Consider the following 25,482-nt stretch of genomic DNA (forward strand, 5'->3'; position numbering starts at 1 on the left):
TATAACAAATGCTGATATAACAAAATACAAGCTTTTATCCTTAGACAGCAAGAGGGAAACTTGAATGAATGAATGCAACTTACCTCCAAGTCCTTTGAAGGGAGGTGAAAAATAAATACTGTGTTTTACCAGTGTTCTTCCCAAAGCATTACTCTAATAAGCATGCAGGAGGATGCTGTGAGCAGCTATAAGATCCAATCTAGAGGTAGGTTCAAGGCCAGAGTAGGAGAGTATTTGAAGAAATCCTCCCCAGGCTGGTAACACTTCATAGAATGCCCTTTTGTGCTGGGGGATGAGTCTATGGCCTATTTTTATCTGATTCAAAAGGACATTCCCAATTTCAACCTTGTTTAAAAAAAAAAAAAAAAGAGGCATTTTTGTACCTGCTATTATGAACAGCTAGGATACAGGATAAGGCTGACATAAAATTATTTAGCAAGCACATGCTAGCTATTCCAGTTTGAAATCTACCAAACTGTAAAATCAAGAGGGGAATAAAAAGTTCAAGATGGAGCTCTTATTCCTCAAGATAAGGGAACAAAATCTTAAAAAAGAGAGATTAGGCACTCACTTAACTCTATATGGAGAACATCCTTCTGAGGCTAGTTGGGGTATGAGGAAGAGCATTACCAATGGCTGACAATGCCATTTGGAGACCAAAAGGAGAGGAAAAAAGGCATTTAGGAAGCAAGTTCTTCTGGGTCTGACTAGATAAGTGAATCTAAGGCAACTGCACCAAAGACATGCTACCCATTACGCCAGCAGAAGCTGGTGAAAACATTTCAAGACATTTTAAGCCCAGAGAAATGTATGAAAAATATGTTAACCAAGCAAATGAAAACCAAAGCTCCAAGGATAAAAATCTCCTCAGATTTGAAATCCAAGATACTCACTTTTCATTAATTCTGTGCATTATTAGAAAAAATAAAAAGTAACAAATGTAAAGATTTGTTTTATTTCTACTGGGAAAAGAGGAGGATAAATAGAACTGTTTTCCAATTTGCACTCCACTGTGTACACACATACCCACACGCATACAAAAAAATACACACACACCAAAAATACCCCAAACAAAAAAAAACAAAAAGAAAACAAGAATTAAAAATCAAAACACCCTCAAACTGCACCAATACTTTGGATTTTGACCAAAAGAATAGATCCTGGGAGGAAGTGCAAAATGCAAAATCAAATGACCGAAAATGCTGAACAAACAGCATTATTAATATACAAAATATTATATTACTGAACTAGTAACAGTTGATGTTCTCCGTGTCTGTAAAACTTTGGAACCACATAGCTGATTTGTTAAATCTAGTCCATGCCAACTTCCAAAAACCAGAAAAGATTTTAGTTAGCTTCATTCTTTGATGCCTCATCAAAATTTTCTACAAGATCTGGGAAAAAAAAAAAAAGTAAATGAGTTAAAGATACAAAAAAAAAGAGGTAAATAAAATTCCTAACTTCTAACCCCAATAAAACAAAGTTGCTGCTACTAGAATCAGTCTGAAAATACACAGGACAAGGAACAGAAATGAATTGGTGGCATTTCACTAATAATGCTTCATTTATCTGCTTAAACAGTAACCCAAAGGAAATTTTAGTCTTGTCTACACATACTAAGGCGAACAGCATTTCCAGATGTCAATCATAATTTCCACAGAAATATTATAACAATAGCTATACAAATTTATAATCACAGTGATTCCAAATTCATATGCAGGCAGCAAAGGTTTGTGTGACAATTTCTGATTCTAAGTTCTAACTGAGAGGGCTTTTATTCTTTTTCATTAGGTCATATCTACATCACTGTGAATGAATATTCACAAGCCCACCAGCAACAACTGTACGTCTCTATGCAGTGAATGAATGCGGTCAGCAGTATGTTAAAAATCTTAAAACTACAGAAATGTCACTCACCTGGAACATCATCATCTTCCTCATCAATGTCTTCTGGTTTTGGTGCTTTGCTATCCAACACTGCAAAAATTTTATTTTAAAATTAGTCATTGAGAACAAAGGCATGTACAGATACTTTATATTTTCTTCATGTCTAAATCTTACTAAAAAGTAAAATATTATATAATCTAATGCCATATTTTTTACTTAATACTAAAATCAATAAAACTGTAACTTCATTGGACATACCCTAAATACAGCTGGCTATTTCAATGGGCACTGCATGTAAAACATAAAAATGGACTAATGCAGATTAGTTTGAATAAAAAGACATAGTTAATTTATTCTCCAAATTAAAAAATCAACATTCAAGATTTTTTTCATCTCCTTTGGCGTAAGAAAGTATCTATGCAGTATGAGCAATGAAATAATAGGCTGTTTGATTTTTAGGAGTGACAAAACACATATGGGCCCGAATGGCATGGCTCATTGGTTGAGTGTCAAACTATGAACCTGGAGGGCACGGGTTCCATTCCTGATCAGGGCACATGCCTGGGTTTTGGGCTCAATACCCAGTAGAGAGCATGCAGAAAGCAGCCAATCAATGATTCTCTCTCATCATTGATGTTTTTATCCCTCTCCCTTCCTCTCTGAAATCAATAAAAATATATTAAACAACAAAAAAAACATTTTTATTAAAAAAAAAAAAGACACATATGAAACCAAAACTATTTTGGAAATTCAGAATGTTTGGTTGCTACATTTATAGTACAATCAATAACACTAAACAAAAATATAATTCTGTGATAGCACTATGTGTTTTTTTTCCAATTGTATGGATAAGCATTTTATTCATATATCTTAACTGCATTTTTTCCAGGATATAAAATGTGATAGAGCAAACTCAAGGATGTGGGACTCAAATGACAATGGGGCAAAATTCAGAAACTGTTGCCTTTAAAGTTATGTTAATGATCATACTTTAATAAAGTGTTCATTATGCAGAATTTCTTTTCCCTTCTGTTTGGCCACCTACACACTCCATTTCTCAACCATAGAAGTAAATATGTCTAAAATCGGTGCTGGTTTTGATTAGCAATAGTGATGACATTAGCCTGAGTTCTAGCTCCTGGAAAACAGAACTGTGATGATGCAGTGACTTGTGGCAGTTAGGCCCCAACGTAACTCTCCTTGTCACCACACATCATCAATGATTTTGAGCCAAGACTTGTGCTCTAAATATAATACACCAGTTAAACACAGGTGTTCTGGAATACCTGCTCTGTCAAATGAAGGGGATGGTGGATGGGGAAAAGGAACTATGATTCTATCTTTAAATACAATAGATTTAAAACTATAAATGGTGCAAAACAATGTCAATGTATTTAATATCACTGAACTATACACTTAAAATGGTTAAAATGGTAAGTTTTTGCCGGGGTCCAACCCCAGCGGGTCCAGGGGTCCCCAAAGGTGTAGACGGAGTCGGCGAAGAAGGAATGACACAGAGACAGCGTTCAGTTGATCAGCAGCCTAGCCAGGATCTCTAGCCAGGATCTCCAGCCAAGTTCTGGTCTGGATCTCCAGAGAGGTTCTGCTTCGGATCTCCAGCGAGGCTCTGTAGCCATGTTCCCTCGCTAGGTTCTTCAGCCAGGTTCTGTCCAGGTTCTCCAGCCAGGTTCAGTCACCAGGTTCTAGTCAGGTTCTCTTGCCAATTTCTGTAGTCAGGTTCAGTCCAGGATCTTTTGCCATGTTCTCTCCAGCAAAGTTCCTCTGTCTGTAGGTTCTGTGTAGGTTCTGTCTGTAGGTTCTCTCTTCTAAGTTCTGTGTTCTAAGTTCTGTGTCTTGCTGTCTTGTTACATCTGTATTTATACCAGTTGATTCAATCCTATCAATCTCTATTCCAAAGGTTAGGGCGTTTCTTATCTCCATTCCAGGGAGTAAAGATTATGTAGCTTAAGCATGATTGTTCGTAGTTAAAGTGATTAATTACCCGCCTGGCACTTAGTTAAGAGGTTTTATTCCCTCCCTAACTTCAGGGGAAAATCCCTACCTGGGGAAACAACCTTTCTCGGAGAGGTGACCTTGGTTAAAACACAGCGCCAAGAAGGTGAGCAAACATATTAAGAACAGTATGCCATATATGCCAGGTCCCTTGAAACAGCAAGGATGGACCGGCTCCCAGTAAGTTTTATGTTATGTATATTTTATAACAATTTAAAAAGAAAACCTGTATATGTGTGGGTTCTGAAAACTATGTCCATGGGTTTCATAAGTTTTCACAACTGTCTAATAACTTTCCAGGTCCAACATGTAATCTGTTATACCTCTTTTTGCAATATAACTCCTATTAAACCTGCCTGCTTGAGGCCCCGATAAGTCTCCATCATCAGGAATTAGTAAAAAGCACTTATCCACAGAAATCTCCAGCTAAAAATAATATAGAGGAAAGTATGATGGAAGAATGGGTGTTAGACAAGAAGCCTGTGGAAAAGTCACTTGCTCCCAGACTGTGCATCTTTCTAGGAAGCACAGAAACCCTTACCTCCTATCCCACGACTGGCCTTGTCCCCAGTCCTGAATAGTAGCCACAAGGGAAGTAAAGGCTGGTTGGCAGGAGTTACAAGGCCTCAGGGTCACACTGATTAACTGTCAGTTCCACCACTTTCTAGAGGATCTGGCACCACTCCAAACAGCTAAGGCTGGCTGCAGCCACAAGTGGGTCTTCACTCTTGCCTCTAGTCTAGTCTGCAAGTAAGGTTAGTGTGGGCTGTGCTGAGAGAGTACACAGCAGTTCAGAAGCTGCAAGAGGGCTGTGCCTGTCTAGTCACAGGTACAGGATTTTGCACTAAAAACTGCCTTAACGTGAGAGAGGTATCCTATATAATAAAGAGGTAATATGCCAATTAGCCCTCATAAGATGGCTGCCTATGACCAGGCCGGCAGGGGGACTAGTGAGGGACAACCAAACGACTGAACAAGCAGGCTGCATGGGGCAACCAGGCCGGGAGGGAGGTTAGTGAGGGGTGACCAAACAACTGAACAGCAGGCTGTGTGGGGCGACCAGGCCGGCAGGGGGAGTTAGTGAGGGATGACCAAATGACTGAACAGCAGGCTGCGTGGGGCGACCAGGCTGGCGGGGGGGAGGGCAGTTAGGGGAGACCAGGCCGGTGGGGGGAGGTTGCAGTTGGGGGTGACCAGGCCGGCAGGGGAGGCAGTTGGGGGTGACTAGGCCAGTGGGGGGGCAGTTGGGGGTGACCAGGCCGGCGGGGGGGGGGGGGGCAGTTAGGGGTGATCAGATCGGCATGCAGAGGCAGTGAGGGGCGATCAGGCTGGCAAAGGGGGAGGGTCAGTTAGGGCAACCAGGCAGGCAGGCAGGTGAGTGATTAGGAGCCAGGGGTCCTGGATTGGAGAGGGTGCAGGCTGGGCTGAGGGGACTGCCCCCCCCCACCCCCATGCACGAATTTCATGCACCGGGCCTCTAGTTTCAAATAAGGGGAAAACTCAGCCACAGGCTACAGTTGTCATCGACATTCTGTTTATAATACACCCAGGAGAAACCTCTATCTCTGCACATGACCTAAAATCAATCTTGGGTATCCTCTTACTCTCTCCAATTAGATTGTGTGCTTCCTGGTGGTCTTTATGTGTGTACTAGAGGCACAAATTCCTGCACAGGTGGGCTCCCACGGGGTGGCTTGCAGGGATCAGGCCAAAATCCAGTTCAACGCCACCTGCAGCTCCTACCTGCCGCTCCCGCTCATCCCAACTGCCCCCCCCCCCCCCGTGCCTGCTGCGGGTTCATGCCCAATTAGTCTCAATTGGGAGAAGCTCATGCTGCCACAGCAGCGCTTGCCAGCCATGAGTCCTGCATCTGGCGCCCTCCCGAGGGGAGTGGCCTGCAGGACTGGGCTGAAACCGACTCTCCGACATCCCCCAAGGGGTCCTGGATTGTGAGAGGGTGGAGGGCAGGCCAAGGGACCCCACCAGTGCACGATCGGGGCGGGGGAGGGACCACAGGAGGGCTCCAGGGTGTGTCCAGCCCATCTCGCTCAGTCCCGATCAGCTGGACCCCAGCAGCAAGCTAACCTACCGGTAGGAGCATCTGCCCCCTGGTGGTCAGTGCATGTCATAGCATCTGGTCGACCGGTAGACTGTCTGCCCCCTGGTGGTCAGTGCACATCATAGCGAGCAGTTGAGTGGCCTTAGCATATTACGCTTTGATTGGCTGAACAGTTGACCAGTCACCAGACACTTAGCATATTAGGCTTTTATTATATGGATAACCAAAATCTAACACAATGCCTGGTACAACATGTTCTTGCTGCCATTAATCAGAAGTATCAATTGACTTTATAAAATGTGGCCTGAAGATCCTGGCACGTACCTTTTAGGTAATTACTTTCAATCAAAATGTATTCATTTACTTTCAACCAAATGTATCCCTATGCCACACTGCATAATTATTAAAGAAACCAACTAAAAAGTGTACGAAGCTACAAGTAATATTATAAAAGTAAAATATATATACAGGCAAATTCTTCTAGTAATGTGACACCTTTAAAAATCATTAGGTTCTTTAAGGTGGGGAAGAAAAGAGGTACTAAAATGAAATACCTACCTTGCCGAGGGAACTGTTCAGCTAACTTCCTAAGGCTTGTTAAGCTGTCAGCACCAAGCTGACTTAATATTCCAGGAAGCATTTCTGTGATTGGTTTGGCTTCTGCATGACCGGTAATTGCAAAGGTGTTAGCAGAAAGGGAAGCTTGGACTTTGGGATTGTTGAAATGAATAACTGTTCCATCATCTTTAATCATATTTACCTGTATGAACACAAAAGAAAATGTACTTCACAAGATAGATACAACTAAAACAGTACCTTTTAAAAAAACAATTTAGCCAATTATGTTGTTTTTAGTTGGTAGTTATGCATTGCAAAGGTAGTAATTATCTAAGTAGTGGATATGGGTGGGAAAAGACCCTAGCAACAAAGTAAAATGGTGTAGATAGCACAAATTACTAGGATGGTCAAAGAATCTAGATTTTAAATTCAGACTTCTACTATGAGAAAGAAATTCATACCCACATTAAAAAAAAAAAAAAGTAATAATGAGCCAAGAACTGGCTTCTGAATAGCCATTATCTTACTCAGTTTACACTATCAAACTAAATTGGTACAGATACCATTTGGTAGCCTCTTACTTAGGGGACAGGTTGTAATGAGGTAATAGTGTATGGTAAAAATAACCACTGAAAATCCATAAAGAACACTCAGAAATTTAATCGATCAGGTGTTTCATTCCTTTGAACACAGTAAATTTATAAAATTTTCAACTTGTTATCATCATGTCATTCTCTGTGGAGGATTTTATCAGTTCCTCTAATTCTTAAGTGCTGCTTCTCAATAACCTTCAATAACCTTGTAAATGTGAAAGAAGCTCTCCCACCCACTGGCCTGGCCACCTGAACATGCTTATCAATTACTGGGATGTGGGGAGCCAATATAGGGTTAAGCCTCGGACTGACCTGTTGGCAAAGTCACAAACAAGTCTTCTTCTGAGTCTTAAACAACCCAATCCGAGAGGTGGCTGCTGATTTACATGCACTGTCATTTAAAAAATAAAAATGGGGGAATTTGCCGGAAGCTGGTCCACCCTTGCTGCTTAACACAGTCGCTGCAGGGAAGAAACATCTTCACAGCTTATGTTTCAAAGGAGCTGGCATATATGGCATATGTTTGCTCCCCCTCTTAGGGCTATGTGTTTTAACCAGGACACCTCTCCGAGAAAGGTTGTTTCCCCAGGTGGGGATGTTTTCCCTGGAGTTAGGGATTAACAGGACTAAGGAAGGGAATAAATCCGTAAAACCCTTTAACTAAGTGCCAGGTGGGTAGTTAATCACTTTAACTACGAACAATCACACTTAAGCTCCATAATCTTTACTTAGGATAATCTCCTTCAGTTACTTCCTTGTAGCTTAATAGAACAATAGAGTAACCTTGGAATGGAGATAAGAAACACCCTAACCTTTGGAATAGAATGGATAGGATTAAAATCAACTGGTATAAATACAGATGTAACAGAATAAAGACCGAACCTGGCTAGAGAACCTGGCTATGCTGATCAAATGAATGCTGTCTCCCTGTCCTTCCTTCATTCTTTGCCGACTCTGTCCACACCTTTGGGAACCCCTGGACCTGCTGGGGATGGACCCCAACACTGGGAAACCTTTAAAGCCAGCCTCACATTCTTTCTATATGAACTATTTCAGATTTGATTTAATCCATAGCCTGAGTCTTATTGAGAAGGAAGGTTGAGCATGTGCTATTTAAAATGCTATTTTTCTCTCACTTGTGCACTTTCTGTTTTAGCATTGAATTTGCATACGTTAAGTGTGTAAAGAATGTGCTTCCACTATGTAGTTGACTCCACTGGGTAAGTTACCTTGGTGGTAACATGCTTATTATATAAAAAGGTTAGGAGAGTTAACTCTTGGCTACTTTAGAAGCATTTCATGATCCATCCAAAATCAAGCAGAGATGTTGAGTGTTCTCCATGGTCAGTGGAAGTGGGCTTTTCTTCCTCAGAGGTGATCACCACCACTAACAGACAGCACCAGAAAGGTAGGGGAAGAAAGGGGTGTCTAAATTTCAGGCAAGACCTGGAACACAGAGAAAATAAAGGCAAATTCCCTGGAAAACTATAACTTAAACCCACAAATAATTTCCCAAAATATGTTTTTCTGATAAAAATCACTATTTCAATTCTATACCCTTCCCTCTCAGTATTGTAGTTAAGGATTTATTTCATATATATATTAGAGGCCCAATGCACAAAATTCGTGCAAGAGTAGGCCTTCCTTCCCCCGGCTGCTGGCACTGGCTTCCTTCCAGCACCCGGGACCCGGGCTTCCCTCTCAGCCTTGGCTTAGTCCAGGTCATCTGGAAGGACATCCAGTCTAATTAGCCTATTACGCTTTTATTATTATACACACACACACACACACACACACACACACACACACACACACACTAAAGGCCCAGTGCATGAAAATTCGTGCACTGGGGGGGGGGGGGATGGTTCCTCAGCCCGTCCTGCCCCCTGTCACAGTCTGGGAGCCCTCAGGGGATGTCCTACTGACAACTTAGCCCCGCTCCCCATGGGGATCGGGCCTAAGCCGCAGTCTGGACTCCCTCTGCGGGAGGCAACTGGCCAATCAGGGAAAGGCGATGTCCCCATCATGCCTCTGATGCTGCCACTGCCGGCTGCCTCAGCTGCCTGAGCCTCAGGCTGGCCCTGGCAGCGACAGCCGCTATCTGTGGCCTGTCTGAGCCTTGGGCCAGCAGCGGCAGCCTCCATCTGCAGCCTGCCTGAGCCTTGGTCAGCCGCTGTGGCTTTGTCCAGAAGATGTCTGCCCTAATTAGCATATTACCCTTTTATTAGTATAGATTAGTGGCCTGGTGCACGAAATTTATTCATGGGAGGGAGGGTGTCCCTCAGCCCGGCCTGAACCCTCTCCAATCTGGGACCCCTTGGACATCCCTCTCGCAATCCAGTACCGCTGGCTCCTAATCGCTCACCTGCCTGCCTGCCTAATTGCCCCTAACCACTCTGCCTGCCGGCCTGATCGCCCCCAACTGCCCTCCCCACCCCCCCGCCAGCCTTATCACCCCTAACCGCCTCTGCCTCGGCCCTACCACCATGGCTTTGTCTGGAAGGATGTCCGGGAGGTCTCCTGGTCTAATTAGCTTATTACTCTTTTATTAGTATAGATTACACACAGTAAGCAAACTAGAACTTGAACTTGGGTGTCTTAACTTTCTGTTTAGTTTTCTTCCTATGGTGTCATTCACATTCTTAAAATGTTTATTTACTTATAAAAATTCAATTCTGTAGTCCTATGAACACTTGCTAGAGAATTATTTATCTCAGAATATAGGCTCAATGTAGAATGCAAAAGGAAAATAGCACAGATATGTGGATAATATATATCTTCCTCGTTTATAAAATAAATAAGAGGCTAACCCAGGGCTAAAAAGAATAAACATTCATGAGTTTTCCCTCTGTTCAAGCTTCTTTTACAAGTGCTAAATGTTAAGTCATATTTTACATCCTGATGTAGGTCTCTGTAGTCTGAAATACATTGTTTGAGTTTAGTGTAGAAAGCAAGATGAATTCCATCTCAGACTGTGAAATGGAAATAAATTTATTAATGGTTGTTTTAAATGGGGTTTGTATAAAAAATGTAGTTTCATGAATAAAAAGGTCCAGAAAGGGGTGGAGAGTTTAGTTAATTTTAGAAGAGCGAGGATAAAATACTAGAAGTTAAATAGGCCAGAATATTTTGTTTCTATCTAACATTCCTTCCTCTCTACGGAGCAAATGACAGTTGTATAAGGCTCCTAGACACAAGCTATTAGAAACTATCAAAGGATGAAATTGTTGGGCTGATTAGTTAGACACCTCCACTACCCTTTTAGAGGTAAAAGAAGGGCCAAGGAATCTGTTAAATTCACAAAGCAAACTGCATGTATTTTATAAGGAGAATTGACTTTCTCCAGCAATTTTACTGATGTTTGGTCTAAATAAGTCATACAATCTACATACAATATAACAGGGGTCCTCAAACTTTTAAACAAGGGGCCAGTTCACTGTCCCTCAGACCGTTGGAAGGCCAGACGATAGTTTAAACTAGCTACTATACCCTTTCTCAATTAAACAGCTCCTTTATATCAAAATGTTTTTTTCCCCCACTTAACAGGTAGTTGAAAGGATGCTAGTTGAACAATGGAGGAGGCATTTTTGAGACCCCAGTCCAAATGCCCTTGCTCTTATTTTTGGTTTTAACAATATGGACACATCGTGTATTTACCAGGAAATATTTTGTCCTTTCATACCTAGTGCATTTACATATGCAGTTTTCCCTTTTTAGAAAAACCTTGTCCTGCTTTCCACCTTGTAAATTCTCATTTAGCCAAGTATTGGGTCAGATGCTCCTAAACTTAAGGTGATTTATGCACATTCTTTACTTTGTGGGTATGACAATTAAATAGAATTGTTGTAGTACAATCATGTTTGCAAGTTTTTACCTTATTAGAGATTAGAGGCCCGGTGCATGAGATTTGTATACTGGGGGGTGGGGGGTTCCCTCAGCCCGGCCTGAGCCCTCTCGCAGTCTGGGACCACTTGGGTGATGTCCGCCTGCTGGCTTAGGCCCAATCCCCCTATGAATCACGCCTAAGCCGACAGTCGGACATTCCTCTCACAGTCCAGGGTTCTCGCAGTCCAGGACCCCTTGTTCCTTATCACCCGCCTGCAGCGGAGGCGGGAGAGGCTCTGACCACTGCCACTGCACTCTCCAGCCACAAGCCTGGCTTCTGGCTGAGCAGCACTCCTCTTGTGGGAGTGCACTGCCCCCACCAGGGGGCAGCTCCCGCGTGGAGCATCTGCCCCCTAATGGTCAGTGCACGTCATAGCAACCAGCCGTTCTGCTGTTTGGTTGATTTGCATATTAGGGTTTTATTAAATAAGATGAACTCCTTGATATCAGAGGCCATGCCTTACTAGACTTAGCAAGTATCCAGCAGATAAGAGTCACTCAAATTTGCTGAATGGACACCACCTATTCAATTTAATCTACATCAGTGGTTCTCAACCTTCTGGCCCTTTAAATACAGTTCCTCATGTTGTGACCCAACCATAAAATTATTTTCGTTACTACTTCATAACTGTAATATTGCTACTGTTATGAATCGTAATGTAAATATCTGATATGCAGGATGGTCTTAGGCAACCTCTGTGAAAGGGTCGTTCGACCGCCAAAGGGGTCGTGACCCACAGGTTGAGAATCACTGAGCTAAATCATGGATGCTGTCGGACCTCAACTCCCAAAATAGTAAATGAGGGGTCATCTCAAGGTTTAGAAATAGCACCACTAATAACCCCAATGATGCCCAGAATCCTCTGAGCTATATCTTTAGTCTGACTTTTCCTATTGTTCTGATCTTTCAGAATTAGCCTGACTGTCCTACAGAATTTAGGGCCAGTTTAAGTCATTCCGCACAACTGCTACTATCAAAACTTAAAAAACTCCTGCCTTTTCTGGCCTCCTATAGGCCACACATATTAATTCCAGCAGCCGCCTATCTGGCAAATCTCATGCTTGTTTTATTCTTACACAGCAATAGTTTTTATAGCTATCGGAGACTCACAAAGTTATACTTGACTCCATAGCATTTGCTGACAATGGCCCTCAGTTCAGAGAGGAGGTTTAAATTTTTCTGCTATGTGATTTTTTTTGTATCCAAGTCCCTACTAGGCCAGGGAGCTGCAGTTGTGAAAACTGACAGTTGTCTTAAAATCAAGTTTTATTGCCACTCCTTCCTATAGTGGCATTAAATGGTTATCAGAAAATCCATGTTATTGTCTTCCTCCTACATCTTAATGGGGCGAAATAATATACATTTTAATAATAAGGCCTATAAATATCTGGGGTTTTGTGAGTCTAAGGGATGTCATATTTTGAGGATTATGGGCTTTGCACACCCATAAGTCAGTATCTTTCTCATTCAATCCTTCTAAGCTCAGCACCTATTTATTTCTACAGATTTATATGAAGTATAACCTGTTCTTTTTGATATAAGTTAAAGCAAAACACCTGTCACACTATATGTTATGCTGGGATCATTTTCTCTTATGCTCTGGTGACAAAAGTCTGATGAGATGACTTCTCTATAGCAATACTGTAGATAGTGTAAAATGGCATACCCTTTCTGAAAAACAATCTGGCAGTATCAATGAAGAGTTCTAAAAATGTTTATGCTCTTTCAGCCAGTAACCGCATTTTTAACAATCTATTTGAAGGAAATCAGAAATGAAGGTAACTATTTATATACCTAAGAGTCCAAGATGTGATTTTTTTATCAAAGCATTACAATGTATAATAAAGAAATGTTAAATAATAATATATTCACATATTGGAATATATGCAGACATCCAGGTTGGTGATTTAGAAGAATATTTTGATGTGAAACAATTTTTATAATATAATGCTATTCGGGGGGAAAAGGATTCCATATTGTCCATCTAGCTAGTCTCAGATACGTGTATGTATATGTATAAAAATATATGCATACAAAATTGGAAAGAAATACAAGACTAATAGTAGTTATTTCTGGGTAATGGTACTATGATCGAATGTTAGTAACTTTTTCATGTTTTCTATATACCCCTAATTTTCTACAGTGACATTATATTTTTGTATTGAGGGGGGAAAAGCAAATTTAAAACAAAAGACATTCATCAATAGATGAATAGATAAAATGTGATATTATCCATACAATGGAAAATTATGCAACTATAAAGGGAGTGAAGTTCTATATATGCTACAACATGAATGAACCTTGAAAACATTATGCAAGCAGATATGAAAGGACTAATATTGTGATTCTACTTATACGAAATATCCACAACAGTCAAATCACAGAAACAGAAAGTAGGTCAGAGGTTATCAGGGGCTGAGGGAGAAGGAAACAGGGAATTATTGCTTAATGAGTACAGAGTTTCTGTTTGGGATAATGAAAAACTTTGGAAACAGATAAAGGTGGTAGTTGCACAACATTGTAATTGTAATTAAAGCCAATGAGTTGTACACTTAAAATGATTTAAATGGCAAAATTTTATATTATATTATATACAGGGTAGGGCAAAAGTAGGTTTACAGATAATTTGTATGGAAAATAATACAATGATTAATAAGTAAGAATAAATTCTGTGTGTGACATACTCACCATATAAACCTACTTTTGCTCAACCGTGTGTGTGTGTGTGTGTGTGTGTGTATCACAATAAAATATAGCAAAAGTGGGAAATTAAAAGTTAAAGTATGGCTGCTATGGAATGATAAGGTAAATGGGGATGGTACTTCCCTTTTACTCTCCTATATTCAGAGCTGCCCACCCATTGGCACCTGAGGCTCTAATTGGAGGAAGAAGAAATTGTGGAAAGGGTTAACCAATAACTTTAAAAATAGGCAACTTGGTTAATAATCATTATAACCCACAATATGAGGTTGTAATAAATGTATTGTAGCAAAGCAATTTAAGCTAAGGGCAGCAGAAGTACAAAGAAAGTGTTGATTTCTAGAAGATAGGGAAGGGTTCATAGAGGCAAAATTATAGCCTAGAAGCTGAATGTAACAGTGAAACTCTATGAAGCAACTAGGCCATCTGAAGCAGAAATTCAGATTTTTGGTGACATTGTTCATCAAACAATTTTGATAAATTGTTTCTGAGAAATGGAACCACTGCTATGTTGATAGATTAATGTTATCAGGGGAAGAAAAGTAACAGCACAGTCACTATATCCAACTAGATTACCAAATAAGAAGCACATCCACATATCTTCAAATGTCACAGAACTTAAAACACTTCCAGAAATTTAGTTCTGGGTTACACTCTTGGAATTCACCTAGGAATGCCTTCCTAAAACCTGGCTTTGTATGAAAACAGTCTCTGACACTCCCCTGCCCTCTACTCTTTGACAGCTTTGGATTTCTCTATCTTTGGTAACATGTAAAAGAAATCTATATATGATTATAATTATTAAACCAAATCAACAAGCTAATGCATGCATAAAAGACCAGAGAAGCTTGTCTCAATCCAAATAGTCATTCAGCTTTTAAAGTTTCTCAAGAGGACTTAAATTAAGCTTTGGGAAGGGAGAAAAATCACCGATACTGACAGCTTAGGAAGTAAGGTTAGAACTTTACTTGGTAACAAGTGCAACTAGTTTGTGAGTGTTGGAAGACAGCATGCAATCACGTGAACACAAATGGTGCATGTGAGAGTGTGTACATACCTATTATGTACCATTAATTTTGTGCGTGATATTCTGGAGCTATGACTCTTCAAGAAGTTAGAATTGTACTGGCAATACCAACAATTCAGTTAATAAATACTATAATAAAAGTCAAAACAGGACATTACAGGAAAGACATCTAACCCTTCTTTGCATAAATATGTATATGTGCTACCAGGAAAGTTTCTGAGAGGAAGTAAACACCTGCATTAAGGCCTGAGAAAGAAGAAATCAAAACAACAATGAGGTACCATCTCACACCTGTCAGAATGGCTATCATCAACAAATCAACAAACAAGTGCTGGAGAGGATGCGGAGAAAAAGGACAACTCGTGCACTGCTTGTGGGAATGCAGACTGGTGCAGCCACTATGGAAGACAGTATGGAGTTTCCTCAACAAGTTAAAAATGGAACTCCCATTTGACCCAGTGATCCCACTTCTAGGAATATATCCCAAGAAACCAGAAACACCAATCAGAAAGGATATATGCACCCCTATGTTCATGGCAGCACATTTTACCATAGCTAAGATTTGGAAACAGCCTAAGTGCCCATCAGCAGATGAGTGGATTAAAAAACTGTGGTACATCTACACAGTGGAATACTATGCTGCTGTAAAAAAGAAGGAATTCTTACCATTTGCAACAGCATGAATGGAACTGGAGAGCATTATGCTAAGTGAAATAAGCCAGTCAATGAAAGAAAAATACCACATGATCTCATTCATTTATGGATAATAAAGACCATTATAAACTGATGAACAAAAATAGATACAGAGGCCCTAGCCAGTTTGGCTCAGTGGATAGAGCGTTGGCCTGTGGACTGAAGGGTCCCAGGTTTGATTCTGGCCAAGGGCACATACCTGGGTTGCGGGCTCGATCCCCAGTAGGGACGTGCAGGAGGCAACTGATCAATGATTCTCTCTCATCATTGATGTTTCTATCTCTCTCTCCTTCCTTCCTCTTTGAAATCAATCAAGAAATATATTAAAACAAAAATAGATACAGAGGCAGAGCAGCATCAAACAGACTGTCTAACTACAGTGGGAAGGCCGAGAGGGTTGGGGGAAGGGGGTAGGAGATCAACCGAAGGACTTGTATGCATGCATATAAGCATAACCAATGGACATAAGACACTGGGGGGTAGCGGAGGCCGGGGGAAGGTCAAAGGGGGGGGGGGGGGGAAAGGAGACATATGTAATACTCTTTGTAATACTTTAAGCAATAAAATAAAATTTTTTTAAAAAGCTACATGAGAATAAAATGACTTTGGAAAAAATTAAAAAAAAAAAAGACCTGAGAAAGAAGAAACAGCAATGTCCTTGGAAACAATGAAGGGGATTTCTTTTATCTATAACTAGAGGCCGGTGCATGACTTCGTGCACTGGGCGCAAGGAGGGGGTCCCTCAGCCCGGCCTGCGCCCTCTCACAGTCCAGGACCCCTTGGGGGATGTCCAACTGCCGGCTTAGGCTCAGGGAGTGGGCCTAAGCTGGCAGTCGGACATCCCCTGAGGGTTCCTTAGCGCTGCTGCGGAGGCAGGAGAGGCTCCCACCACTGCCGCTGTGCTTGCCAGCCATGAGCCCGGCTTCTGGCTGAGCGGTGCTCCCCCTGTGGGAGTGCACTGACCACCAGGGGGCAGCTCCTGTGTTGACCATCTGCCCCCTGGTGGTCAGTGCGCATCAGAGCAACTGGTTGTTCTGCTGTGTGGTTGATCTGCAAATTAGGGTTTTATTATATAGGATGGTGAAAATAATAAATTCTGCATGGGCGGTGCTCAATAATACAGGATATACGGCAGGTACTTCCCTTTCTTTGGTAAGTGGTACCACACATAGTAATGACATAATTAAATCTAACTTATGGCAGTGAAAATTTATACATTGGTTATTGTCAGAAATGGAATCATTAGGCAGAAGTGGATTTAGATGGTTACATTACAAGTAATTGATGTTATGATAATTTTTTTAGTGTCTTTTGAAAGAAACAATCTCTGGTTTTCTATTTGAGAGAAGTAGTATCATCAAAAAATAATAAAATGATTTAAAAATATTTAACCAATAATTTTTGAAAGAGGACTAGTAAAATAGCTAATCTATGAAAAGCTATTGCTAGAGCTTCTTGGCTAAGGTAATAATTAGAGAGACTTATATAGCAGAATAGTGCTCTTATAGAAAAAAAAGCCCATCGTATTTGAAGAAATCTTGGGGTTTCTTTATTTCCATATTCTTAGAAAAAAATCTTATTTTACCTTAAAATTCAAGAGCATCTCCATAATTTTGTCATATATTTAAATACTTTCAGTCTGAAAAGTATGATGAATTCATTAACTATCTACTAAAATCATTTTTTGGACGAGCATCCAATTTTATACAATAAGTAAATTCAACAGCTACAGTCCTTCAAAGATATCTGAGTGACAATATCAGATTCTCCTAAGGTGATATTTTATATTTGATAAGTGTGGCTAATTATTTGTGAATGTACTATTTGTCCACATAATTTAATAATTTACAAAGTGATCGTACCTCTTCAATACCAGCTATATTATTGACAGCCAGTTTTTTTAGAGAACTCTGAAGTTTTTTGTCATCGGCTGTAGCTGTTCTATGTACCACCTTCTTCTTTCTGCGAGCTGTACCCTGAAAAATAACCAAAGAGAAGGGTTAGCATGCCTTGCATCTGGCAACTGCAATCACATGTCTTCCTATCCACAGTACTCTGAAACCCACATCAGAAATTGCTGACTTAACAGTAATGATTAATAATGCTCAGAATTGTGTTTGTCAGCCTAATCCTGATTTTTGAAGGTCAGTTCTAGCCAGTTCTTATTCTTTCCAATATTCAGCCTTTATCATTTCAACATTGTTTTCTAACAAAAGTTTTCTAATAAAAAATAACTTATAACTTCAAGACAATTTAGTGTGCTTTATAACTACTTTTTTTACAGTACCTATCATACCCTGACAATAAAGTCTAGAAATAGTCTGAATCTTTGGAGGTTATGACATAATTAAGAATCAAATGCCTACTATGTGAGTGTTCTAGAGTCCTAGAATCCAGGAGTGAAAAACATCAGGTTCTTACCTTAAGGATTATATATTGCAGTGGAAAGGTAATAAATATTTATTTATTAAAGTAAATAGATATATAAACAAATTAGATCATTTCAAAGGGGATAAGGGTATTGAGAAAACACAGTGATAAGAGTATTGTGTGGGAGCTAAGCACTATTTTATTAGAATGCTAAGGGAAAGCCTCTTTGAAAAGGTGACATATGAGCTGAGGCCCATGGGAAGATCTAGGGGAAGACTGATCCAAGCAGAATGAAACAAGAGTGAAGATGTTGTGTCCAAAGAGAGAAAACAGGCCAGTACTGGCTAGGGCAGAGTGAACAACAGGAAAGGAGGAAGAAAATGAAATCAGAAAGATAGGTAAGGACTAGGCCAAGTAGCCTAGAATGCTACAAGAAGGAGTTAGATTTTATTCCAATTGCAATAGAAAGCCACTGAAAGGTTTTAATCATGGAAATGACTTGATCTGATTGACAATTTTAAAAGATGACTGAGGTTGCTATGGAAAATGAACGATAATGAGATTAATCAGGAAGCTACTATTGCAGTCCTGGTAAGAGCTGAGGATTGTGGCAGTGGAGATGGCGAGAACTCAGACTGTCAGAAGAACCAACAGGACTTGCTGATGGCTTGGATGTCAGATATGAGGAAAAAAGGAATCTAGAATGATGCTTTGAAGTTTGGCCTAAGCAAATAGGCTGAAAATTATACTATTTACTAAGATAGGAAAAGCTCATTTCTAAACCGATACTTTGAAATTCTAAATATATTTTTCCATTGAAAAACAATAGAAAATAATGGGTAAAATTCCTGGGCCAATTTATAAAAATGAAACTGAAAGCAGAGCCAAAATACTAACAAAGCAGCCCAAGTCCTGAGGGCTAAGCCTTCCTGAGACCTGGCAGGAGTGAGGGGAAAGGAATGGAGGTTTCAATCTCTGAGTAGCTCCTAGAGTAGTACTCAGCCTTACGGAGGGTGGGCAGGGGCTTCAGTTTCAGCAACTCCAGTGGGAGTGGAAGAGAGCTCTGTGAGTAGCAGCAGAGATTGTAATAAAATCCAGCTGCTGAAGGATGGACCATGAGTTACTACATAGATGGTCATTTATTTGTGAAACATTTCTGACTCAGGGATAGCTTAATTGCTTGCTGGATACCTCAACTCAAATGATACTCAGACACCTCAAATTCAACATGTCTAAAAGCTTATTAGTCCATCAAACAATTCTTCTTATATTTCCTACGTTTTGTAGCTGGTTGGACCACCATATATCCAGTCTCTAAAGCCAGAAATCTGGAGCTTATCCCAGACTCGTCTCTCTCCTCTTCATCCCCCATATTCTATCAGTCAAGTCAATTCTAACCCCTATATTTGTGTCTCACATATTATAGCAGCAGCCTCTTGACTGTTCTCCCCTATGCAAACTTCTATTTCATTCAATTTTCCACATGCCAGCAGTTATTTTTCTAAAATGAGTTATTTCCTTCTTAAAGTCCTTCAATAGTTGCCCCTTGCCTCTAGAATAAAATCCTCAGCTCCAGAATTGCATATAAAACTATAATCCAACCTCAAATTAATACTCTAAATTCTAGCTGTACCAAACTAAAGCAAAACATCCCATTAAAACACCATATTACCTTAGCATCCTTTGTGCCTTTACACGTGTGAAAATGAAAATCTCTTTTTAATCTACTCACTTACCCTGTCACCTGTCTACCTAGCGATAAATTTTATTTATTCTTCACATCTCAGCTCAGTGATTACTTCCTTGTCTCTCAGGGGCAAGAATACCCTGTACTTCATTTTAACATTTATTACTCTGCAGTGTAATTGTGAGCATGTCTCTCTTTCAAGTTGAGCTGTGTCAAGAGAAGGAAACTTTAACTTGTTTATATTCTGTGCTATGCCCATAGTAGGTGCTCAATAAACTAGTTAAATGAAAAAAATGTGCCAACCACCTCGTTTAAAATATATATAATAGCTGAAACCGGTTTGGCTCAGTGGATAGAGCGTCAGCCTGCGGACTGAAAGGTCCCAGGTTCGATTCCGGTCAAGGGCATGTACCTGGGTTGCGGGCATATCCCCAATAGGAGATGTGCAGGAGGCGGCTGATCGATGTTTCTCTCTCATCGATGTTTCTAACTCTCTCTATCTCTCTCCCTTCCTCTCTGGAAAAAATCAATAAAATATATTTAAAATATATATATATATATATATATATATATATATATATATATATATATATATATATAATAGTGATGTGCTGTATCAAGCTTTTCTAGGTATATTCTATGATACTTGAATATCCCTAGTGTTTGCATTGGTACATTACATTTCATGCTACAATGTGCCTACTTTGGTTACATGAATGTTAATGACTCCAAAGTCATATAATGGTATCACTATGAAAAGAGAAAGTACTAGTCACTTCTTCCCTTCACCCTCTTCTGTCCCCATTCCCAGGAGCTGTGGTTATCATCTAAGTAAATGACACAGTTCAGCTGCTACATAGTATCCTACCTATCCTTCCCAGATCTGATGTAAGCACTATCCTTGCTTTTCCTTTTGCAAAGATTGTACTGGGCAGAGATAAGGGTAGAATGTTCTCCTTGAGCCTGGGGACAGAGCTGAAGGGGAATCAAAGACGTTCAGTGCTCAGAACTAGCTCTTCCTTAGGCTTCAAAGTACATGGAATAAGAATGCTCATGTTCACACAGGCAGGATTTGGGAGGAAAATCTAGCACTGAACAAAATGTTACAATCAACCGGAATATCTTCAGTTAACCACTTGTAAACCAAACTGTAGCAGAAGGAGTATCCAGCACATTTGGGATGCCCTGAAGGTGAATCTAACATAATAATAGCTACCAGCCCTGGCCAGTGTGGCTCAGTTGGTTGGGCATTGTCCTGTACACCAAAACGTTGCCGGTTCAATTCCCAATCAGGGCACATGCCCAGGTGGTGGGCTCACTCCCCGGTAGGGGGTGTACAGGAGGCAGTCAATCAATGTTTCTCTCTCTCCCTACAAATCAATAATAAATCTTTAAAATAATAATAATAGCTACCATTTATTAAGTATCTACTCTGTGCCAGATACCAGGTTAGGTGTTTTATAAATATTACTCTAATTTTTTGGAGCATCCTATGTAGGACTATTTCTCTTTTGCAGATGTAAAAATGGAAGCTTAACAAGTTTGGGTAGCTTTTTCCTGTCATGTAACTACCAGATGTTAAGAGGATTCAAACAAAGGTGGTTATTTCCACTATACCACCAGAAAGAGAAGTCTTCTGGTTATCTACTTTAGAGCTTGACAAATTATTTTCAAATTGGAATGTGGTTTGATCTTGATTATTGAAAAGACTTTAGATTTTCAATAACCACAAATCCAAATAATAATAATAGCTGATAATAATACATCCTCCTACCAATTTTTTTTATGCCACACTCACCTTGCCCCCTATCCGGACCTGAGCCTGAAGTTTGGCTAACTTTTCTTGATTCATGCTGTTGGTAAATCTAGGGGGGGGAAAAATAGATTTGTTAAAGTTACTGTTTTACCAAAATAAAATAACTGTTTATGCAACAGTACCTTCTGGTTCACTGAGTTTGCAGCATTCATTACCCCCATGATCATATTAATACTGCCTATATTCTTAATAAATATTAATAACTTTTTCTAGCTTCATAAACCAGATATTAAAAGAACAAAAATTAAATAATACCACGAGGGAGCCGAATATGCATATAGAAAGGGATTCAAAGTTACCCATTTGAAGATCCCTCCTTAAATGCACGATTCAAGTAAAACCTAACCAATTACAAAATCTCTGTAGGCAAGCCAGTTTTTCCCTCAAAGATTTTTACAGCAGAGAGCTGTTACCAAATGTTATTAGCACAACCTTTAAGTAGATGTTTTTCTCCCAAATCACATTCTGTACTCCTTGTAAGCCATAAATAAAAAACAAACCAATAAAAAAAAAGCTGGACAAAGAAAAAAAAATTCAATAATAGACTGTCTAGCTGTCAAGATATGAGGTCCTCATGTCCTCTATTCAAGGTCAGATGGTATGTTAATAACAAGGAATGAGAACCAGATTTTTAGAGGTTCAGTGCTTCTGCAGCACTTTCCAGAGTTCATTCAATACTTTGCAGTGATATAATATGCAAGCTTCTCCCCTCCCCTTCCTTTAGCTTGCATACAGGGCATAATGCCTCACTGCACAATTTGACAAAAAACATATCTCTGCTACATTAATACTAAATTTTTTTGGGGGGGGAAGAAGGTGAAGAGACTCTTAATAAAGCCCTTTAAGGCTAAGCTTAATTTTGAAAATTCTAAGAACATTATAAAGTCATGAATCCTAGTTTGGTCAGTAATATGCATACTAAGAAAAAAGTTCTTAAGTTTATAATGAACCATAACATTCCACACTATATAAACAAATAAAAGCCAATGTTAAAGCCTTGTTTTACTTGTTCTGTGGATCAACAGATCATTACTGAGATGTGAGAGATGGCATAAAGTACAAGCCTTTTTTTGGCCAATTCTCTAACCTCTTTATAATCATCATTCAGATGAAAAAGACTGTTTTCTTCATTTGAGAAGTGAAAGAGAATCAAAGATTATTCCTAAACATTCCATATTCTGACACTGTTCTTAGGCACTAACCTGTGTGTGTGTGTGTATATATATATATATATGTATATATATATATATATCTGCTTTAAGGCCAAAAAAGTCCAGTTTCCAAATAACATTTTTTTACATTAATTCAGAATTTATTTACAGTCTCCATTTTCCCAGTTGCGCAGCCTAGTCAAATAACATTTAGAATTTATGATTCCTTAAATCTTCACTCAGCACTGAATCACAATGTTCAAGCAGCTAAAAAAATCTCTTATAAGAGGAAGTGTGATTAGAATACAAAATCAGAGATCTTTAGTGTGTCATACACTTAAATTTGCTGACGTAAATCCCAATCTCTATGCTCAGTATCTACAGAAAAGGATCAATATTCACTTTTCTCAAAGGAATTGGCTATGAAGATGTAGTGAACCAACAAAGAGCTAAGGACTTTTTTGACCCAAAAAAGGGGCTAAGTGAAACTATTAGAACTAGACATAGGGTAAATAAACCTTTTGGGACGCCTCTGCATTTTCAAGCGACAACCCCCAAGAGATGGAAGAGAAGAGACAGAAATCAAGATAGAGAGTCCTGACTTGTCTGAAACAAAAGTAACAAAATTAACTATATCAATGTGCACAATAAAAGAATAGATTCCATTTTAGGTAATCAGGACAACAGAGAACTTGTTCTCAAGGAGTATCTCAGGAAAAAAAAAAAGCATATTAGGGAGGTTGGAAGCTCAAGGGGGTAGGTGAAGAAGGGGGGTCCTTTGTCTATTAGCAGGTTGGGGTGTATGGAATTCAAGTAGGAAAGAGGAGTGATCTGTCTATGAGAAATGTCAAACTTAGAAATGTAAACCTTAAAGATCACCTGGCTTACTTCCCTATTCCTCAATCAACCTATAATTTATTGTCTTGTATGTAAGGCCGTCTCAAATACTTGCAAGCAGCAGCGGGGTAAAAATTATGAACAGTTCATCTCCCTCTCAATTTAATAGATTTGCAAAAGAGGGCCCAGAAGGGAGAAGACACTTTCTAGGCCCGAAAGGGAGAAGTAACTTCCTAAGGGCATATGTCCTCGAGCTCTTCCTTGGGGACCCTAGAATCTTTCAGCCTTTTCCTTACGGACTCAAGAAAGGGTATCAACAATGAGGTTATACTCAATTATTTATTGAGTGCCTAAATTCCCAACATTATAGTAGGCATTTTCACATACATCATGTTTACACAGAGAGAGAATAATTTCAGCCCTTAGTCCCGACCCTTTTTTTTTTTTTTAATCGTGTTGGGTTTCTCTAAGAGAAGCTTAAGCTTTGCCATCAGAAGAATCAAGGTTCTACCACGCAGGGTTTCGGAAAGGTATTTCACTTCTCTGAACCTGTGACTCTTCTGCACTAGAAAAAGTGTTAACGCCACACACTTCAAAGCGTGCTGTTCATGGTTAAAGGTTATCAATAGCACAGGGTATGACTCACAGTAGATTCGCAAAAACTGGTAACTATTGTTACCAATCCCGAGGGGACAGCTACGGTATATAGTCAGTGAAAGGACGCGGGACAGGAAGTTGAAACCACCATCACTAGCGATGTCACACGGTGTCAGTCGGTCCACCATCCACCTCCTGACAGCCTACTACGCATCCAGAAGAGGGATGGGGCTCTCAAGACCCGCCGGGCAGCGTCCCGGAGCGGGAGGCCGACTGGCAAACAGTTGCTGCCATTAGGAGGTGCAGAGCGCTGCCACGCAATTCGGTCCGGGAGGTAGGGGGCCGGGGCTGCAAACCTCAGTTTCCCTCTCTGCCGGGGAGAATCAAATGCGACGACAACGGACTGGCTGTGCACAGCTCCAAGCTCACAACACTGTTTGGATAATGGAGAGTAACCGGACAGAGGCGGGGGATCACCCGCCTCCTGGGGCCGGATCTGGATGGCAACAGCGCGGGCCCGCTCGCCCCCACAGAGAGCGGTGGTGCTGGGGACCTTCCCTCAGGTGCCGACCCCCAGCTGCGCCGCCGGTAACCGACAGGCCAGGCTAGCCGCCTCCGCCCCCACTTCGCGCGCCACGGCGGAAGTGGCAGCCCGAGAGGCTGGCGGGTGTCGGAAGAAGAGGGCGGGGGGAGACCGTGCGCAGCGGCCTATGGCCGTGGAGTGGCGGGACCGCCGGGGGTCTCACCTGAAGCAGGGAGAGTCCTCCAACACCAGCACGCGGCAAGAGCAAGATGGCTGCCTCAGCCCAGACAGAGAAAGACGACGGAGGCGGCGGCGGCGGGAGCGGGGCCCACGTGATACAGCCAGCCCTCACCAGAGCAACCTATCCGGGGAGAGCGAGTGCGAACTACAGGGCCCAGCCTGCTCTGCGCCTCCCAATGGAAAGGTGACAGGTGCGGGTGGCCGCGGTGCATTCTGGAGCTTGCAGTCTCCCAAGCTTTCCATTGTGTTGGTGCCTGCGATAGGTAGGGAGCCTAATAAAAGCGCTGTGTGTATTTTTGTTTGGGTGTGTACTTTGTCAGATGTCTTTTACTAGATATTAAGTATGCACTGTCGTACTCAACTAGTCTCCACTTAGGAGGCGAGACAAGACATTTTGACCTGTTATGACATACAGAGGAAAAAAATTTGGAGAAATACTCAACCTGCAAAGTTTAAAGACAACAAAAGCAAAAAAAGAAAAAAAGAAAAAATAAATAAAATAAATAAAAACAACAAAAGCAAATAGATTTAACCAGAAGAAGCTCTACAGTTTAAATGCCTGCAGTGACTTCTGTCCTGGTTCCCTGAAGAGCTAAGCTAGGTCAGTTTTGCAATAACAGATACCAAGTTCGGGTATTTTTCAGAGCAGGCATTGGTTAGTTGCATAATCCCTGAGTGGAAGAATTGCGGCTGCAAGGAAAATAAGGTCCAGCGCTTCTTCTCCAGCAAGAAGAGGCGTTCTTGCAAGGCACGGAGACCATGTACAGGTTTTCTAGGTCTCCTGGAGACCAAGCAGGAACCCAAGAATGAAATCCAGTAGTCTAGTCTTTTATGTTTGCGGCGAG

General features: G+C 40.7%; 1 protein-coding gene across 4 annotated transcripts; it reads right to left on the bottom strand.

Moving 5' to 3' along the window:
• Positions 1-356: 356 nt before the first annotated feature.
• On the bottom strand, positions 357-24,759 carry BTF3L4 (basic transcription factor 3 like 4). Of its 4 annotated transcripts, none has more exons than XM_059689596.1 (6): positions 24,621-24,759; positions 21,272-21,338; positions 17,279-17,392; positions 6,518-6,719; positions 1,918-1,977; positions 357-1,394 (listed from the first exon to the last, which is right to left on the bottom strand). In XM_059689596.1, exons 2-6 carry the CDS (start codon positions 21,323-21,325, stop codon positions 1,348-1,350), a joined length of 477 nt encoding a protein of 158 aa, XP_059545579.1. In that variant the 5' UTR covers positions 21,326-21,338; positions 24,621-24,759; the 3' UTR covers positions 357-1,347. The 4 variants fall into 4 exon arrangements, with proteins under 4 accessions (XP_059545579.1, XP_059545578.1, XP_059545580.1 ...); XM_059689595.1 differs by lacking the exon at positions 24,621-24,759 and adding an exon at positions 23,924-24,066; XM_059689597.1 differs by lacking the exon at positions 21,272-21,338 and having other exon boundaries at positions 24,621-24,753.
• Positions 24,760-25,482: the final 723 nt, after the last annotated feature.

The sequence above is a fragment of the Myotis daubentonii genome, chromosome 3 (genome assembly GCF_963259705.1).
Source record: "Myotis daubentonii chromosome 3, mMyoDau2.1, whole genome shotgun sequence".
NCBI classification, from domain to species: domain Eukaryota; kingdom Metazoa; phylum Chordata; class Mammalia; order Chiroptera; family Vespertilionidae; genus Myotis; species Myotis daubentonii.